The 18,529-nt window shown below is 45.9% G+C and overlaps 1 protein-coding gene across 1 annotated transcript in view; it reads right to left on the reverse strand.

Moving 5' to 3' along the window:
- ZW10 (zw10 kinetochore protein) overlaps positions 1–18,529 on the reverse strand; it is a 174,888-nt gene that overhangs the window by 32,463 nt on the left and 123,896 nt on the right. Inside the window, exons 10-11 of the mRNA XM_063943187.1 lie at positions 16,971–17,194; positions 1,608–1,679 (exon numbers count right to left, since the gene is read on the reverse strand). Of these exons, the coding sequence (XP_063799257.1) occupies positions 1,608–1,679; positions 16,971–17,194 (296 nt within the window). The remainder of the gene's footprint in view (positions 1–1,607; positions 1,680–16,970; positions 17,195–18,529) is intronic.

An 18,529-nucleotide genomic window follows, 5' to 3' on the forward strand; every position in this document is an offset into this window, starting at 1 on the left:
CGCCAGAGTTTCAGTTATATTTATACTGGCAAAGTCTCCCTAGGAGTGTAAAAACATCACACACCTGCCAGTTTTAACTACCACTGCCAGTGTACACAGGGGGCTATAGCGGGTCCCCTCCCAGGAGGGTTCCGTATGCCTCCTCTGCGTGTTTGCCGCAACATGAACCGTGGGACCCCCTTAGAGGGGCCCCCGGTTTTTACTCACCACTGTCGTCAACTTCAGGCTACTGTTAGGGGTGTGTGGCGTGCTGCGATTGTGACCGCTAAGGCGCAGTGCCCTGCTGTACAACAAACACTCAGGATCATGGTCTGCAGTGGGAAAGCGGCTCAGGCATCTTGCAAGGCTGTGCCCCGCTGCCCCTTCACCCCCAACTCCCACGGTGCAGGTATGCTGTTGCCCAAACAGCATACAGAAAATAAAGATTTAAAAGAAACTGAAGAAAACTCTCTGGAGCTCATCCTCCCCTGAGAGCACTTTTTTCTAAACTGCCTGTGGGAGGGGGCATAGGGGGAGAAGCCAGCACACCCAGTTGAAGAAATTTAAAGTACACTGACTTCTTTGGACCCTGTCTATACCCCATCATACTAGATTCCCCCAATATTCTTTATGGATGCTAGAGAAATGGGTATTTTCTGAAGGAAAATAAAAAAAGGTTAGCTTTTAATGGAATACATTCCCATCAACACTTCCTCTACCTGGGGAGGGCAGGCTATATTTCCAAAAGATATATACAAATACCATTGACAAATGCTTACTCTGACCCACCCTTCTTCCTATACCCCAGGTCCCATCTCTTGCTGGTATAAGCAAGCTGTTGAAAGAAGCAGCGTGGAAGCAAAGGCGTTGCATTACATACACTGGTTCACACGCGACTATGGTTGCTTTTTCCTACGGCGCTGTACATCTGAAAGTGCGAGCCTATCCCACCCACAGTTCTAGTATCTGCAAACACAATAGTCATGAATTTGTTTCGGTACTTGCAGTAGACCCATGGTAGGTAGAAGAGATCCGATAGGCACAGGCGTCCCTTACCCATACGCACGGTTCAGAATCACACTGAGCTGTACATTCCCACACACCCACGACACTTCTATAGGAAATAACCGTGCGGTGCGGCTTGATACTTACCGCCTACAAGCGACTACTTCAAGCTGTCCGCACAAGACGCGCACACACACACACACACACCTATTTGTCATTTCCATCACATCGTACAGTGCATGCGCACACAGTGTTTCATGCTTTACATTCATGCACGGTCTGCTTGGAAACAGGAGATGCATACATTTTTATAGATGCATTGAACTCAGGACCAGGGCCATTGTGACCTTCAGCTGAAAAACATTACAGACTATTTTAAAGTAAATTACTATGTTTGGACTATACTATGTGTAGACTATTTAGCTACTACACGTTTGTACAAGTTAAAAAAAACAAAAACATAACTGACTTTAAAAAGGTCACCCATTATGAGAAAAGAAAACAAAACTTGCTTGATAATGCAGCATCAGGGAATGAGGACATTAACACAAAAACAAATGTAGTCTGTTTCTGCGGGTTTCACACACACTTCAAGCTATGAGTTACATGCTGAAAAAACTCACTTGTGATACGTTGGGACAACATCATAGAACAGATGGAAAATGTTTCGGACAGTGTAGAATAGCTGGATGGAGCTGAAAAGAAGGTAAGGCGGTGAAAGAAAAAGTTACCATACAAAAACAAACATACAAAAAGGTGTTACAGTACATGCCAAATGTCTGATCGTAATTGTTTTTGTTTAAAAGGTCTGTACACAATGCAGGTCGTCTTCTGGAAAGCGAGGTTCTTTTAGACATAAATAATCATGCATCTGTGTCCCAAACAACCAGCAATCCAAATCAACTGGTCTACATCTTTCAGAGGTTCATTTTCTAAGAGCCATACAAACAAATCCATGAATACAGATGTGTCCTCTTATAGCTTTGCTCCATACACTACACGTCGCGTTACACATAACGCACGAGAGCTGTGTGACTCTGTTGCACTGAGCACCTTTTTTGGCATTTTTTTTTCAATGAAAATGCGACTTTTTGGTCGCAAAGTAATGCAAGAGGATACACGAGCAGCTTCTGCTGATTAAAATGATATTCGGCATGCCAATATTCTGTGTATAACTGCGATTGTATTTGCATATAAAAAGCTATGTAACGTTTCATTTCGGATGCAGATAGAGCCACCATTACACCCAGAATATAGGCATGCTGCATATAATTTTAATCTGCAGGAATTTATCGTTTGTCTTATTGCATTACATTGCGACAAAGACGCTCGGTGCTACAGAGTCCCGCCATGGCATGGCATGACTTGAAGGGCTGTTTAGGGTGACTGCAGCAAGGATGTAAGAGGTCACAGCTGTAACTGCATCGGACCATGGTGGTCATTCCGAGTTGCTCGCTCGCTAGCAGTTTTTAGCAGCCGTGCAAACGCTATGCCGCCTCCCGCTGGGAGTGTATTTTAGCTTAGCAGAAGTCGGAACGAAAGAATCGCAGAGAGGCTACAAAATCATTTTGTGCAGTTTCAGAGTAGCTTCAGACCTATTCAGTTCCTGTTTTGACGTCACGAACACGCCCTGCGTTCGGCCAGCCACGCCTGCGTTTTTCCTGGCACGCCTGCGTTTTTTCGAACACTCCCTGAAAAAACGGTCAGTTGACACCCAGAAACGCCCTCTTCCTGTCAATCACTCTGCGGCCAGCAGTGCGACTAAAATGCTTCGCTAGACCTTGTGTGAAACTACATAGTTCGTTGTGATAGTACGACGCGAATGTGCATTTCGCCGCATAAGCAGAAGTGCAGATTTTTAGCCTGATCGCTGTGCAGCGACCGAAAGCAGCTAGCGATCAACTCGGAATGATCCCCCGTGTGGCAATTGCCCACACAATAGCAATGCCCTGTGAGATATGGACAAAAGTGATTGGTTTAAGCAGTTGGCTCTGCCTGTGTAAGGGACCTCTACTCATTTTATAAAGGTAAATTTTGCATTTTAAGCAATATATACGTTATGGTAAGAATTTACTGTTGATAACGGTATTTCTCCTAAGTGCACAGGATAACATTGGAATATGATGAAGTGACAGCGGATTTGCATCAATTGGTCAAAGCTTTTCGGCCTCCCAGCATGCAACGGGCCCGTCCATATATGCCCGCCTCCTGGCTCAGACAAATCAGTTGTTTTCCCAAAGCATAAGGCAGGAGCATCATAGATAGCCCTAATCAGGCGAGAAGAACACACATGCACACCTTCCGTAAAAGAAGGAAGAGGTTAGAGCGTAAAAGGATCCTCAAATCAGGTGCGTCAGAGTGGGATCCCTGTGGACTTAGGAGAAATACCGTTAAAGGTGAGTTCTTACCATAACGTATATTTCTCCGGCAGGGTCCACAGGTTCTCCACAAGATAACATTGGGATTTCCTGTAGCAATTAAGTGGTGGGGACGCTTCTGATTGGACAGGAGAATCCTTTGCCTGAATTCAGCGTTCTGCGAGGTAAAGGTATCCACGGCATAATGTCTAATGAGTGTGTTAATGGAAGACCATGTGGCTGCCTTACATATCTGTTCTGCTGAAGCACCACGTTGTGCTGCCCATGATGGACCTACCTTACGAGTAGAGTGAGCAAAGACATTATCAGGAACAGGGAGATCAGCTTGAGAATATGCTTCTGAAATAGTCATCCAAAACCACGTTACCAGTGTCTGCTTATCAGCAGGCCATATTCTCTTGTAAAATCCGTAGAGAACAAGGAGAGAATCTGTCTTTCTGATGGAACTGGTACGATCCACGTAGATCCTTAGGGCACGGACCATGTCCAGCGATGCATCTCTTGCAGAAAGGCCTGGTTCCTGGAAAGCCGGGACTACAATTTCTTCCTTAAGGTGAAATTTAGACACCACCTTGGGAAGATACCCAGATTTAGTTCTGAGAACCGCTCTATCTGGATAAAAGAACAGAAATGGAGGACGACATAACAATGTCCCAAAATCTGATACTCTTCTAGCCGACGCCATGGCCAGTAGAAATAGAACTTTAGCTGTCAACCATTTAAGATCCACTTTATTAAGTGGTTCAAATGGGTCAACTTGAAGGGCTTTCAGGACTAGACTTAAATCCCAAGGCACTGAAGGAGGAACAAAAGGAGGTTGAATGCGCAGCATTCCCTGGAAAAAAAGTATGCACATCCTGTAAGTTGGCAATTTTCTTTTGGAACCATACAGTCAATGCTGACACTTGAACTCTCAAGGAAGCCATCTTCAAACCTTTATCCATTCCTGCCTGAAGGAATGCTAAGACCTTGGAAACTCTGAAAGACCTTAGGTCCATTTTCCGTTCACTGCACCAATGAATATAGGTTTGCCAAAAATTAGAGCCGAGGAAGGTTTCCTTGCTTTGAGCATTGTTTGAATTACCTGTTGTGAGAATCCTCTTGACTTCAGGATAGAGGTCTCAAGAGCCACGCCGTCAAAGACAGCCGATCCAGATGTCTGTGATAACAAGGACCCTGCGTCAGTAGATCTGGAGGTTGAAGAAGCAGGAATGGAGCATTCATCGACATTCTCTGCAGATCGGTGTACCAATGTCTTCTGGACCATGCCGGAGCTATTTGTATTGTGGCACCCTTTCCTTATCTTTCTCACCACCCTGGGTAATAAGGTGATGGAGGAAACACATAGGCCAGATGAAAGTCTCACTGACAGGGCATCAACAAAGTTCGCTCTGGGATCCTTTGTTCTTGACCCGTATGCAAGAACTTTGTTTTGACAGGACGCCATGAGATCTATCTCTGGCAACCCCACTTGTCGACTAGAGTCTGGAAGACCTCCGGGTGTAGAGCCCATTCGCTTGCCTGAATGGCGTGTCGACTGAGAAAATCCGCTTCCCAGTTTAGGACTCCCGGAACAAACGCTGTGGACAAAGCTGGATGATGAAGTTCTGACCACTTTAGTGTGTGACTTACCTCCTTCATAGCTTTCAGGCTGCGAGTTTCTACCTGATGGTGTGCTCCTGCCGTTGCATTGTCCGAGCGGATCTGAACATTTTCCCTGAGGATGTCCTTTGCCTGAATCAGTGCCATGTATATGGTCCGAAGTTCCAATATATTTATTGGCAGGAAACCTTCTTCCTTGGTCCATTGCCCCTGGAAACAAAACCTTCCTGACTGCTCCCCAGCCCTGGAGACTGGCATCTGTTGTCAGAATTTCCCAATCTGATAACCAAAAGGGTTTCCCTTTGTCCAGATGGGATGTCTGTAGCCACCAGACGACCTCCTTACTTCCACCGTAAGGACCATAGTCTGCGTTTTTATCATCCAATGAAACCCATTCCATTTGGCAAGGATAAGATACTGCAGAGGCCTCGAATGGAACGGAGTATACTCCACCATGTCGAATGTTGACACCATCAATCCCATCACACGCATTGCTGCGTGAATGGATACCTTTTGACTATGTAGCAAGTCCTGAATCCTTGACTGAACTTTGGATATCTTGTTCAGAGGTAAAAATACTCTTTGAAGGTTTGAATCCAGTACAGCCCCCGAGTCATCCGCTGTGATGGAACCAGAGACAAATTTGCCCAATTTATGAGCCACTCGTGCTTCTGCAGACATGTTATTTTCTGTTGCAGATGACACAGGAGCAATTCCTGAGACTGTGCCAGGATTAAAAGATTGTCGAGGTATGGAAAAATTCTTATCCCCTGCTGGCGGAGATAAGCTGCCATTACCACCATAATTTTGGTAAATACTCTGGCTGCTGTGGCTAACCCAAAAAGTAGGGCCTGGAACTGAAAATGCTGTTGGGGGATAGCGAACCTGAGATAGCACTGATGGGGCAGTTGTATAAGAACATGTAGGTAAGCATCCTGTATATCCAGGGATAACATATAATCCCCTGGCTCCATAGCCAACCGACGGAACGTAAAGTCTCCATCTGAAACCAACATGACCAAATGTATGTGTTCAGCACTTTGAGATTGAGTATGGGCCGGAATTACCCATTTGGCTTCTGAACTAGAAACCGGTTGGAGTAAAAACACTGTCCTCGTTGTGCAGGAGGAACTGGAATAATTACCCCTGACTGAAGCAATTTCTGAACTGCCTCTTGCAAAGCCCTGGCCTTTGTCTCTACCCGAGATGGGCTGGTACAAAAAAAACCTTCGAGGAGGGTGTTTCTTGAAGGCAAATGCATAACCGAGAGATACCGTTTCCTGCACCCAGGCATCTGTTGTAGACAAAAAATATAAGATACTGAAAATATCAAAAGAAGCGCTAGTAATGGTTAAATGAATAATTTATTAGTTACACCTAAAAGGATATATATATAACCAGTAAAATCAACACAACATAGTACAGTATAAAAGTTGACACACATAACATGCAATATTATAGCACACATATAAATGTGTCTGGGTGACCTGTTATATTGCACTTTAGTTAAAACTGCCTTGAATCATCCTTTCTGGTGACTTAAAGGTTATGAAAACTTTAGCAGGTGCACAGTAACAGTTAAAAATTATGTCGTAGTAGTGAACCCAAACTATGCTCAACTCCTTTGATCATGTCCTTTAATGCAGTAATATTGTGGAGGTAGGGCATAGAATTGTAAATGAACATTAGCAGCCGTTTAAGCTGTCTCCTCCATTTGTAGTATATGAATACTGCTCACGGCCGGGGCAGAGGGAGGGCGCTGCGGTTCTTCTATAACACTGCAGCGCTAAGCTCCACCTGTGCCCTGTGTGTTCACAGAATGGCCAGGAAGCTGTGTTAGGAGAGAGTGTGTGTGGGTCACTCTTACCAGATCCTAGTGTTCCTTGGACACAGTTTAAATTGTGCTCCTTCTCCTGATAGCAGCATGTGTGAGATGACGGGTGCGTCACACAGAGACATTTATATGTGTGCTATAATATTACATGTTATGTGTGTCAACTTTTATATTGTACTATGTTGTATTGATTTTACTGGTTATATCTTTTTAGGTGTAACTAATAAATGATTCATTTAACCATTACTAGCGCTACTTTTGATATTTTCAATATCTTATATTTTTTGTTTTAATTTCTTGACACTACAGTGGTGTCACTGGGAGCTGCTTAACAAATTAGAGGATTTTAATTAACCAAGCACAATAGGTGATTATATTTAGCGCCTGGGATTTGTGCTTGTTATCTGTTGTAGACTGCTGCCAGATCTGTGCCAACTGAAGAAGTCCGCCCCCCACTCTGGAATCTTCCAGGTGGAGGCCCGCACTATCAGGCTGATGGCTTATTTTCTGTTTTACCAACCGGTCCTCTGGTAGTCCAATGCTTTTTAGTCTTACCAGACTTGTTGTATTGGGGCTGTTTGCCATCACTTTTCCCTTTAGCTTTTTCTGGAGACCGAAAGGGACGAAAAGCTGGAGGTTTGAATTTGTATGTGGAAGTAAATTTTACTTCCTTGAGTCTGCTTCTGACTACAAAATATCTGTCAATTCTTTACCAAGGAGAATATCTCCAGAGAAAGGTAAAGACTCCAAAACCTTTTTAGATTCTGAATCCGCTTTCCATGTACGCAGCCAAACTGCTGTGTGAGCAGCTACTGTTCAAGCTGATGCCCTGGAGGCAATTGTACCAATATCCAAAGTTGTTTCTTCCAAGAACATTGCAGCCTGTTTTATATGTGCCATATGGGATTTTTTGCTCTCTAGATGCCATTGAAAGATCTCCTTCCAATGCATCAGCCCAGGTAGCCACTGCTTTTGCCATCCAGGCTGAAGCCATGGCTGGTCTTATGACTGCCCCAGACAGGGAAAAAATGTTTTTTAAAAAGTATCCACTCTCCTATCCGTGACATCATTTAATGATGTTGAAGGCAGAGGTAATGTACATTTTTGCACTAATCGAATAATATGCGTATCTACTTTGGTGGCCACCTCCCTCTTTAAACAATCCCCAGCTGGAAGCGGATAATTGGAGATCCATTTCCTAGGAATTCTAAACTTCTTACTGGGCGTAGCCCAAGCCTCTTCCACGATATCCGTCAGCTGATCTGACCCAGGTAACTCAATCTTAACTGTTTTGGGACGTTTAAACACAGGTGCCTTGGATTTTAATACAAGCTCTGCTGATTCTTCTAAGGATAGAATGGCTTTCATTGCCTTAATTAACTCAGATATGTCCACTGAGCGGAGGCCTACCTCCTTCTCTTCGTATGCAGAACCAGAGCTTAAAGAGCCTTCATCCTCAGATGAATCCTCATCTGAAACATGTGTAGACTGTGAAGATGTAGATTTACTTACCACTGGCTTTTCAGCCTGTTTCTTTTGAGAGGCTGCTGCTGGAAGCGATAAACCGCAGGTGGAATGCTGCATGTAAGGGTTAATCGTGTAACCTATTCCTGGTACAGAAGTTGGAATTATCCGCTCAGCTATACTGGATAATGTTTGTGCAAACATAGTCCAATGGGGATCAACTTGCACCTGTATCTGCCTTGTACTATTCAAGAGACCTTGGTGAAAGCTAAAACAATTTGCACACAAACCATCCTGAACCAGATCCTGAGAGGTTAACCAAGCTTTGCAAGACAAACATGATATGAGTGTTGGTGTTGCTGTGTATCTTCCTCACCTTTGCCGCTCTTAGACATGATAAATAATCAACACTTACACAGTGTACTACACAATTTGTGACTGTAACCACTTTAAGACTTGTTAAAGTGATATACAATCCAACCCTACCCTGCTATACACCAGCATTGAGGATCAGAATAGATTAAAAAAAAACTGACAGAATTATAGTAAAGTCAGCAATCACACTAGCAGTCAGTCACATGTTATACATTAGTATAATAAGCAATATGAGCACATAATCAACTACAGATACATTTCAAGTATGTAGGAGAAACATATTACTGCATTACTTTATAAAAGTTTTAACCGTATACAGACGCATAGCGGAAGAAACCACAGTAATATTATCAGACTCATATGCATTATGCACTTATACAACTATTCGTACTCAAAAGGTAGAGACTTAGTGCTGTATAACCCATACTCCGTGGAGTAGGATACAGGGAGATGTACCCCGCTTCCAGGATCGATCAATACGTCTGCGTACGCTGAGTGGATCCAGACGCTATTAGTGTACACCGCCACTCCGTGAACCTATAGTGAACACAGACGCCCAAGTGAACACTGAAGCACCAGTCACACAGCCGCCTATGCTGCGACTGGGTCTATTAGTACACAGCATCTCAGACGGAAGCGGAAAACTCTGAGGAAACTGGTCATGAACCAGGGGGAGGGGCAATCAGGAGAGCGTCCGACTCCCCTCTGATGACATCAATCCTAGGGATCGCGGCCTCATATTAATCCTGGAGCCTATGATCCCTTAAGGCTAACGCTGGTGCACCGATGTGGCAGCCACGTGTCTCCTTCCAAAGCAATGCGGCTGTTTCCGTATTTCCCCTCTAAGCGGAACTGACGCCTTACCTTCCACCCGTGCTCCGGCCACAGCCTGCTAATGTCTGCTGGACCTGCTAGTATATCCGACACAGACGCCTGCTGAAACAGCACTGTATTCGTGGATAAGCGTTGTAGCGGCCCGGCAGAGAGTTGTTGGAGCGACTCTTTCCAAGGTACGAATAAGACGCTTTTTAGAAAGATCACTCAATAAAATAGTAAGACTATAAAAATAAAATAAGAAAGCTTATGGCTGCTAAAATCCAGCAGCCCATTGAACGTGGTCCGGCTCCTGCTGCACCAAACAGAAAAAAACGGATTTGTCTGAGCCAGGAAGTGGGGATATATGGACCGGTACGTTGCATGCTGGGAGGCCGAAAAGCTTTGACCGATTGGTGCAAATCCGCTATCGCTTCATCATATCCCAATGTTATCCTGTGGACCCTGCCGGAGAAAAAATAAGATTTTACTTACCGATAAATCTATTTCTCGGAGTCCGTAGTGGATGCTGGGGTTCCTGAAAGGACCATGGGGAATAGCGGCTCCGCAGGAGACAGGGCACAAAAAGTAAAGCTTTTCCGATCAGGTGGTGTGCACTGGCTCCTCCCCCTATGACCCTCCTCCAGACTCCAGTTAGGTACTGTGCCCGGACGAGCGTACACAATAAGGGAGGATTTTGAATCCCGGGTAAGACTCATACCAGCCACACCAATCACACCGTACAACTTGTGATCTAAACCCAGTTAACAGTATGATAACAGCGGAGCCTCTGAAAGATGGCTTCCTTCAACAATAACCCGAATTAGTTAACAATAACTATGTACAACTTATGCAGATAATCCGCACTTGGGATGGGCGCCCAGCATCCACTACGGACTCCGAGAAATAGATTTATCGGTAAGTAAAATCTTATTTTCTCTATCGTCCTAGTGGATGCTGGGGTTCCTGAAAGGACCATGGGGATTATACCAAAGCTCCCAAACGGGCGGGAGAGTGCGGATGACTCTGCAGCACCGAATGAGAGAACTCCAGGTCCTCCTTAGCCAGAGTATCAAATTTGTAAAATTTTACAAACGTGTTCTCCCCTGACCACGTAGCTGCTCGGCAAAGTTGTAATGCCGAGACCCCTCGGGCAGCCGCCCAAGATGAGCCCACCTTCCTTGTGGAGTGGGCCTTTACAGATTTAGGCTGTGGCAAGCCTGCCACAGAATGTGCAAGTTGGATTGTGCTACAGATCCAACGAGCAATCGTCTGTTTAGACGCAGGAGCACCCATCTTGTTGGGTGCATACAATATAAACAACGAGTCAGATTTTCTGACTCCAGCTGTCCTTGCAATATATATTTTTAATGCTCTGACAACGTCCAGTAACTTGGAGTCCTCCAAGTCACTTGTAGCCGCAGGCACTACAATAGGCTGGTTCAGATGAAATGCTGACACCACCTTAGGGAGAAAATGCGGACGAGTCCGCAGTTCTGCCCTGTCCGAATGGAAAATCAGATATGGGCTTTTGTAAGATAAAGCTGCCAATTCTGACACTCTCCTGGCAGAAGCCAGGGCTAGAAGCATGGTCACTTTCCATGTGAGATATTTCAAATCCACCTTTTTTAGTGGTTCAAACCAATGAGATTTTAGGAAGTCCAAAACCACATTTAGATCCCACGGTGCCACTGGAGGCACCACAGGAGGCTGTATATGCAGCACTCCCTTAACAAAGGTCTGGACTTCAGGGACTGAAGCCAATTCTTTTTGAAAGAAAATCGACAGGGCCGAAATTTGAACCTTAATAGATCCCAATTTGAGACCCATTGACAATCCTGATTGCAGGAAATGTAGGAATCGACCCAGTTGAAATTCCTCCGTCGGAGCATTCCGATCTTCGCACCACGCAACATATTTTCGCCAAATTCGGTGATAATGTTGCACGGTTACTTCCTTCCTTGCTTTAATCAAAGTAGGAATGACTTCTTCCGGCATGCCTCTTTCCTTTAGGATCCGGCGTTCAACCGCCATGCCGTCAAACGCAGCCGCGGTAAGTCTTGAAACAGACAGGGACCCTGCTGAAGCAAGTCCCTCCTTAGAGGTAGAGGCCACGGATCTTCCGTGATCATCTCTTGAAGTTCCGGGTACCAAGTCCTCCTTGGCCAATCCGGAACCACTAGTATCGTTCTTACGCCTCTTTGCCGTATAATTCTCAATACTTTTGGTATGAGAGGCAGAGGAGGAAACACATACACCGACTGGTACACCCAAGGCGTTACCAGCGCGTCCACAGCTATTGCCTGCGGATCTCTTGACCTGGCGCAATACCTGTCCAGTTTTTTGTTGAGGCGAGACGCCATCATGTCCACCATTGGTCTTTCCCAACGGGTTACCAGCATGTGGAAGACTTCTGGATGAAGTCCCCACTCTCCCGGGTGAAGATCGTGTCTGCTGAGGAAGTCTGCTTCCCAGTTGTCCACTCCCGGGATGAACACTGCTGACAGTGCTATCACATGATTCTCTGCCCAGCGAAGAATCCTTGCAGCTTCTGCCATTGCCCTCCTGCTTCTTGTGCCGCCCTGTCTGTTCACATGGGCGACTGCCGTGATGTTGTCCGACTGGATCAATACCGGTTTTCCCTGAAGCAGAGGTTCTGCCTGGTTTAGAGCATTGTATATTGCTCTTAGTTCCAGAATGTTTATGTGAAGAGACGTTTCCAGGCTCGTCCATACTCCCTGGAAGTTTCTTCCTTGTGTGACTGCTCCCCAGCCTCTCAGGCTGGCGTCCGTGGTCACCAGGATCCAATCCTGTATGCCGAATCTGCGGCCCTCCAATAGATGAGCACTCTGCAACCACCACAGAAGAGACACCCTTGTCCTTGGAGACAGGGTTATCCGTAGGTGCATCTGAAGATGCGACCCTGACCATTTGTCCAACAGATCCCTTTGGAAAATTCTTGCGTGGAATCTGCCGAATGGAATCGCTTCGTAAGAAGCCACCATTTTTCCCAGGACTCTTGTGCATTGATGTACAGACACCTTTCCTGGTTTTAGGAGGTTCCTGACAAGCTCGGATAACTCCTTGGCTTTTTCCTCCGGGAGAAAAACCTTTTTCTGAACCGTGTCCAGAATCATCCCTAGGAACAGCAGACGAGTTGTCGGCATTAACTGGGATTTTGGAATATTCAGAATCCACCCGTGCTGTTTTAGCACTTCTTGAGACAGTGCTAATCCCATCTCTAGCTGTTCTCTGGACCTCGCCCTTATTAGGAGATCGTCCAAGTATGGGATAATTAATACGCCTTTTCTTCGAAGAAGAATCATCATCTCGGCCATTACCTTTGTAAAGATCCGAGGTGCCGTGGACAATCCGAACGGCAGCGTCTGAAACTGATAGTGACAGTTTTGTACAACGAACCTGAGGTACCCCTGGTGTGAGGGGTAAATTGGAACGTGGAGATACGCATCCTTGATGTCCAAGGATACCATAAAGTCCCCCTCTTCCAGGTTCGCTATCACTGCTCTGAGTGACTCCATTTTGAACTTGAACTTCTTTATGTACAGGTTCAAGGACTTCAGATTTAGAATAGGCCTTACCGAGCCATCCGGCTTCGGTACCACAAAAAGAGTGGAATAATACCCCTTCCCTTGTTGCAGAAGAGGTACCTTGACTATCACCTGCTGAGAGTACAGCTTGTGAATGGCTTCCAACACCGTCTCCCTTTCGGAGGGGGACGTTGGTAAAGCAGACCTCAGGAAACGGCGAGGTGGATCTGTCTCTAATTCCAACCTGTATCCCTGAGATATTATCTGCAGGATCCAGGGATCTACTTGCGAGTGAGCCCACTGCGCGCTGTAATTCTTGAGACGACCGCCCACCGTCCCCGAGTCCGCTTGAGAAGCCCCAGCGTCATGCTGAGGCTTTTGTAGAAGCCGGGGAGGGCTTCTGATCCTGGGAAGGAGCTGCGTGTTGCTGTCTCTTCCCTCGACCTTTGCCTCGTGGCAAATATGAATAGCCCTTTGCTCTCTTATTTTTAAAGGAACGAAAGGGCTGCGGTTGAAAAGTCGGTGCCTTTTTCTGTTGGGGAGTGACTTGAGGTAGAAAGGTGGATTTCCCGGCTGTAGCCGTGGCCACCAAATCTGATAGACCGACTCCAAATAACTCCTCCCCCTTATACGGCAAAACTTCCATATGCCGTTTTGAATCCGCATCGCCTGTCCACTGTCGCGTCCATAAAGCTCTTCTGGCCGAAATGGACATAGCACTTACCCGTGATGCCAGTGTGCATATATCCCTCTGTGCATCACGCATATAAAGAAATGCATCCTTTATTTGTTCTAACGACAGTAAAATATTGTCCCTGTCCAGGGTATCAATATTTTCAATCAGGGATTCTGACCAAACTACCCCCGCACTGCCCATCCAGGCAGTTGCTACAGCTGGTCGTAGTATAACACCTGCATGTGTGTATATACTTTTTTGGATATTTTCCATCCTCCTATCTGATGGATCTTTAAGTGCGGCCGTCTCAGGAGAGGGTAACGCCACTTGTTTAGATAAGCGTGTTAGCGCCTTGTCCACCCTAGGAGGTGTTTCCCAGCGCTCCCTAACCTCTGGCGGGAAAGGGTATAATGCCAATAATTTCTTTGAAATTATCAGCTTTTTATCAGGGGCAACCCACGCTTCATTACACACGTCATTTAGTTCTTCTGATTCAGGAAAAACTATAGGTAGTTTTTTCATACCCCACATAATACCCTGTTTAGTGGTACCTGTAGTATCAGCTAAATGTAACGCCTCCTTCATTGCCAAAATCATATAACGTGTGGCCCTACTGGAAAATACGGTTGATTCGTCACCGTCACCACTGGAGTCATCGCCTGTGTCTGGGTCTGTGTCGACCGACTGAGGCAAAGGGCGTTTCACAGCCCCTGACGGTGTTTGAGTCGCCTGGACAGGCACTAATTGATTGTCCGGCCGTCTCATGTCGTCAAACGACTGCTTTAGCGTGTTGACACTATCCCGTAGTTCCATAAATAAAGGCATCCATTCTGGTGTCGACCCCCTAGGAGGTGACATCCCCATATTTGGCAATTGCTCCGCCTCCACACCAATATCGTCCTCATACATGTCGACACACACGTACCGACACACAGCAGACACACAGGGAATGCTCCTAATGAAGACAGGACCCACTAGCCCTTTGGGGAGACAGAGGGAGAGTTTGCCAGCACACACCAAAAGCGCTATATATATATCAGGGATAGCCTTATAATAAGTGCTCCCCTATAGCTGCTTTGTTATATAAAAATATCGCCATAAATTTGCCCCCCCTCTCTGTTTTACCCTGTTTCTGTAGTGCAGTGCAGGGGAGAGACCTGGGAGCCGTCCTGACCAGCGGAGCTGTGAGAGGAAATGGCGCCGTGTGCTGAGGAGATAGGCCCCGCCCCTTTTCCGGCGGGCTCGTCTCCCGCTATTTTGAGAAATCAGGCAGGGGTTAAATATCTCCATATAGCCTCTAGGGCTATATGTGAGGTATTTTTAGCCTTTATAGGTACTCATTTTGCCTCCCAGGGCGCCCCCCTCCCAGCGCCCTGCACCCTCAGTGACTGCCGTGTGAAGTGTGCTGAGAGGAAAATGGCGCACAGCTGCAGTGCTGTGCGCTACCTTTAGAAGACTGCAGGAGTCTTCAGCCGCCGATTCTGGACCTCTTCTGTCTTCAGCATCTGCAAGGGGGCCGGCGGCGCGGCTCCGGTGACCATCCAGGCTGTACCTGTGATCGTCCCTCTGGAGCTTGATGTCCAGTAGCCAAGAAGCCAATCCATCCTGCACGCAGGTGAGTTGACTCCTTCTCCCCTCAGTCCCTCGCTGCAGTGATCCTGTTGCCAGCAGGAATCACTGTAACATAAAAAACCTAGCTAAACTTTCTCTAAGCAGCTCTTTAGGAGAGCCACCTAGATTGCACCCTTCTCGGCCGGGCACAAAAATCTAACTGGAGTCTGGAGGAGGGTCATAGGGGGAGGAGCCAGTGCACACCACCTGATCGGAAAAGCTTTACTTTTTGTGCCCTGTCTCCTGCGGAGCCGCTATTCCCCATGGTCCTTTCAGGAACCCCAGCATCCACTAGGACGATAGAGAAACACTAATAGTAGTTATAATGTAATAGATACAGGTAATTCCACAACACTGACTATGTCACACGCTAACTCCTTTAAAAGTTTAAGTTGAGGAGACTGTTTATTCTCCTGACTATATGCCTGTTTGGTGAACCAAAGTAAACAATGTGCTGAATGCAAAAGTACTTCCACATTCACAGACATGGGGATGCCATGGTAATATTACCCAGAATTCCCATGACAGGGAAGCCACTGGCAAGGGGGAGAGGGATGTCCATGGCCACTTAAAGTATTTACTCTAATATCACCTAATGTATTATCCCCTTGCATGGCAGCTACCATTATATCCAGAAAACACTAGCTGTTAATAATGTTAGTGTGTAGGAGATACTGTATCTATAAGGCTCCTCCCTTACAGAATTATGCCTTCCAGAGAAAATGCTTATTTTTTTTTTTTTTTTACCACCTAAGAGGAGATCATGCATTATCTGTGATTAATAACAATTCTGTGCAGGTTTAATACACCACTGTAAGAATGTGTAAATGTTCCACCCAAATGAAAAATACTGCAGGTACCCCATATTTAGCTTTCAAGCCATAGCTAGTCCATCCCTTTCTTCCCAATTTATGTATTCAGACATGGGCACTTGCATGCAAACATATCAGGAAAAAAAAAAGGATAACTTCTGAAACAGAGGTGTCCATATTTGTCAGTCCTCCCTATAAGCACTGAATAAAAAGGTGATTAGAATAAAGTATTATTTGATAATGCTACTCAAGATCAAGCAATTGAGGTTTGGTGTCAGTATCAGGGAAATGGTATGCGGTCAGCATACCAATAGTCTGGATCCCGGCTGTCACAATACCACCGCCGGGATCTCGACAGAGCCACCATACCGCCACCAGTATACCGGCGATGTAGGCGATTCCCCCTCTATGGGTGTCCACGACACCCATAGAGGAAGAATAGCACCTGTGGCGAGCATAGCTCTCCAAAGAGCCCGCAAGGGGCTTTGCTGCGCTCGGCCCCTTGCCGGCATTCCACCATACTCAGTAGTTATTTCCCTATAATCGGTATGAGATCCCACCACTCGGGATGCCGAATGTCAGGATCCTGACATTGGCATCCCGAGCGGCGGGATCTCATACCGATTATAGGGAAATAACTACTGAATATGAACAAAGGATGGAAGTCAGTTTCACATTTTTTCTTATTTACTAAAGGCCTAGAAAAATAAGATTTACTTGTATATACATAAAGGAATAGAAAGTTTTAGGTGAAACTGGCAGATTACCAAAACAAACTTTGGCTTGGATATAAAATAAGTCAACAAAGTATGAAAAAAGTGTAAATCCATAAAGACACAGCTGGCTGTAAGCTTGATGAAGCTCCTTCCTTACCAAGGCTTACTGCTGGAAGTAGCTTCTGAAAGGGTTTGATAGGCAAGTTCCATCAGCTTCTCCACCGACTCACTGATCCTGCAGGTGGGCAAGGAGAATGTGTGCTGGCTCAGCTTTACCTCGTTCTCTAGAGCTGGCACATCATGTGAAGGACTCTTCTGCTTCACCTTCTCTTGTCCAGGGCTCTGGAGTTTTGGAATTATGACTTTTGAGTCAGGTGTAATCTAAAAAAAAAAAAATACATAGCTAATTTAAAAAAAAAAAAAAAAAAAAAGGCCTGTGCAGTTTACAGAGAATGGTGAGCAAACCACAAAACATCCAGTGAGTGTCAGGTCTGTGGGCACAAAAACCAAAACAAAAGCATGTTAAGAAGAAAGGCCGCAGTAACTCAAATAACCGTGTGTTACAACATTGCTACGCAGAAGAACTTCTCTGAACGTAGAGCATGTCCAACTTTAAAGCAGATGACCACACAAAGTTTCACTCCTGACAGAGAAGACCAGGACACGGAGACGACAGTGGGCACAAGCCCACAGATACTGGACAGTTGAAGAGCAGAGAAAATGTGTTCTGGTGTAACAAATCTTGATTTCTGCTGCAACATGCAGAGTCAGAATTGTAAGTGTTGTTGCGGATCATATGTATCTCGGTTGTCCATATATTAATTGCTAATTCCATACGGATTATTGCCCTCATTCCGAGTTGATCGCTCGCTAGCTGCTTTTAGCAGCAGGGCAAACGCTAAGCCGCCCCCCTCTGGGAGTGTATCTTAGCTTAGCAGAAGTGCGACCGAAAGGATTGCAGCGCTGCTACAAAAAAAGATTGTGCATTTTCTGAGTAGCTCGAGACATACTCTTAGCTAGCGATCACTTCAGACTGTTTAGTTCCTGTTTTGACGTCACAAACACGCCCTGCGTTCGGCCAGCCACGCCTACGTTTCCCCAGCCACTCCTGCATTTTTATCCGACACGCCTGCGTTTTTACACACACTCCCCGAAAACAGTCAGTTACCACCCAGAAACACCCACTTCCTGTCAATCACTCTGCGGCCAGCAGTGCGACTGAAAAGCGTCGCTAGACCTTGTGTGAAACTACATCGGCTTTTGTGAAAGTACGTCGCGCGTGCGCACTGCGCCCCATACGCATGCGCAGAAGTGCCGCTTTTTTACCTAATCGCTGCGCTGCGAAAGAAAGCAGCTAGCGATCAACTCGGAATGAGGGCCTATGTGCCATGTTGCAAAGCACACATCTCAAGCTGGTTTTCTGAACATAAGAATTAGTTCAGTGGTACTCCAATTCAGTGTACCCTTTAGGCTGCCAATCCCATTTGTTGGAATCACCACAGTACTAAAGTCAGGAAAAGGGATCGGGGGAAGGGTGCACTCCAGGAATATTTGAAGCTGACAGGTGCCTAGAATTATCAAGCCTTGGAGAGTGATAAATTGCACAGTGATAAAGAACCAGCCAACCAGCTCCTAACTGCCATGTTACAGGCTGCGTTAACAAAAACAAAAAAAGTTAGGCGCTGATTGGTTGGTACTTTGGGCCAAATTCAGAGT

This window comes from Pseudophryne corroboree, chromosome 10 (genome assembly GCF_028390025.1).
Source record: "Pseudophryne corroboree isolate aPseCor3 chromosome 10, aPseCor3.hap2, whole genome shotgun sequence".
Lineage (NCBI taxonomy): Eukaryota > Metazoa > Chordata > Amphibia > Anura > Myobatrachidae > Pseudophryne > Pseudophryne corroboree.